This window comes from Apaloderma vittatum, unplaced genomic scaffold (genome assembly GCF_000703405.1).
Source record: "Apaloderma vittatum isolate BGI_N311 unplaced genomic scaffold, ASM70340v1 scaffold14293, whole genome shotgun sequence".
Lineage (NCBI taxonomy): Eukaryota > Metazoa > Chordata > Aves > Trogoniformes > Trogonidae > Apaloderma > Apaloderma vittatum.
The window spans coordinates 29,678-31,688 of NW_009706501.1; the positions used below are offsets into that span (position 1 = coordinate 29,678).

Here is a 2,011-nt window from a genome sequence, read left to right on the forward strand (position 1 = left end):
GTCTTTAGGGATGCCGCTTTGGGGAATGTGTTAGCTCATGAAACTTCAGAGGTTAGTGAACCTATTTCTGGCGAACGCTTTCTTTTTTTCCACGGTCAAGGCCTATTGTACTAATCTCTTTGCGGACGGCACCAGAGCAGCCATTGTCATCATGGTGCCAAGGAATCCTTTTCCAGCGACTGGCCGCTCCGTGGCGCCAACGGGAATGCGTCGGGGCTCAGTGGAGAAAGAGCTCTGAGCAGAAAAAGAGAGAATGGTAGACAAAAAGGGTGATCCCAACAAACAGAGGTAGCCAGGGGTGGGCTGGCAGAGCTGAGCAGGGCGGTACGTGAGGCTCCAGCAGCCGTGGATCGCCGCCTGCGAAGGTGGACGCGCTAGCTAGGTCAGCCTGGGTGTGAGATGGGTTGTGCCGCGGGAACGCTGCTTCGCTTTTCCTTGGAGGAATTCAGTCAAGAGTGTAAACGCTTTGACAGAAACACCGACGGGCATCTGTGCTCTCTGGATGGGTTGCGCCACGTAGATCCGTGCCTTTTGGCCGCGGGCTGGCAGGGCTTGCCGGGCCGGCCGAGATGTTTGGGGAAAAGCCTTATGGAGGCTGCGGCTGAGAGCGCATCCTGGTGACTGCTCGGTTTACTGAAATCTAATACCTTGTTTGTTTCTTTCTGTGTTTAATGAGCAGGATGACAAATACTGGGCAAGGCGCAGAAAGAACAACATGGCCGCGAAGCGCTCGCGGGACGCCCGGCGGCTGAAGGAGAACCAGATCGCCATCCGCGCCTCGTTTCTGGAGAAGGAGAACTCGGCTCTCCGCCAGGAGGTGGCCGACCTACGGAAAGAGCTGGGCAAGTGCAAGAACGTCCTTGCAAAGTACGAAGCTCGACATGGCCCCCTGTAAATTCAAGGCCGGGGCAGGGAGTGGGTTGTTTGGTTTTTTTTCTTTTTTTCTCTTTTTCTTTTTTTTTTTTTTTGTTGCGGGTTGGCGTTTGAATAGATGGACAACGTGTTTCCTGTTTGATAGCACCACACCCAAACCAACCTTTCTGTCTTCAGCACTTTACCAGAAGCAGAAACAAAACTGACTTACGGTTTTTTTTTTGTCGTTGTTGTTTGCGTATGCGTGTACCTGCGTGTGTGCACGTGTGTGCGTTCACACGTCCATGTGTGTGCTCGTGTTTGTGTGTGTGTGTGTGTGTGTGTGAGTGCGCACGCATCTCAGCACTTCCCATTTTTATGAAGCCCTCTTCAAAGGGTGCCACATTTTTACCTGGACTGTTGAGAACCGCCATAGTAAAGCTTTTTATTACTTTTTTTTTCTCAGTGCTGCTTCAGAGTAGAGTTTTTATGTTATTGTAACCAGTTCCATCCTCCTGATTTACTTGGAAAGATCCCAGCATAAATTATAAAAAAAAAAAAGGAAAAAAAAAAGAAAAAAAAGAAAAAAAAGTAGAGCTCAGTTTTTTCGAGAGTAACAAGCTATCGTTTAAGTTTGTCTAATCAGAAAAGTTAACATGCTGATGAAGTGCACAAATACCAACAATTTAGTACTACACTGCAGAACTATTAATTTATAGATCGCTTTCGTTGTATTTTTAAGTTTTGGTGATAATTGTCTTCAGAGTTGAAGTGCTGGTAGGCTGAGTTAGCTCTACTCATGGTAGATCCCGTAACGGCTTCTCGGTAGCTCTTAAGGTTCCTTTTCTCTCCGCAGACCCCGGCAGGTCGGCGCCTGCCCGTAGAGCACAGAGCGTGTGTTTTGCACTGTCTGTACCCGAAGCAATAATCCTGTTGTACGCTAGCGCGCATGCTGCCCGGCTGGTCCTAGTGGACGTAGGATGGTTTCCCTACCCAACAGGAGTTTTAATGTCTTTAACGAAAAGTTTAAAAGGTGACGTGAACGTGAGCATGCTACTCGTATCCCTGCTGTGGGGAGCGCATGTGTCAGAAGCGGGATGATTAGTCGAAACGAGAACAAAACTAATCGTATCAGATCAGATCCGATGTCGAAATCAGA

The 2,011-nt window shown here is 48.6% G+C and overlaps 1 protein-coding gene across 1 annotated transcript in view; it reads left to right on the top strand.

The window, feature by feature from the left end:
* Positions 1-895, top strand: part of HLF (hepatic leukemia factor) — a gene marked incomplete at its 5' end in the record, with an annotated part of 29,843 nt that extends 28,948 nt beyond the window's left edge. Inside the window, one exon of the mRNA XM_009865823.1 lies at positions 680-895. Within this exon, the coding sequence (XP_009864125.1) occupies positions 680-895 (216 nt within the window). The remainder of the gene's footprint in view (positions 1-679) is intronic.
* Between the last annotated feature and the right edge of the window lie 1,116 nt (positions 896-2,011).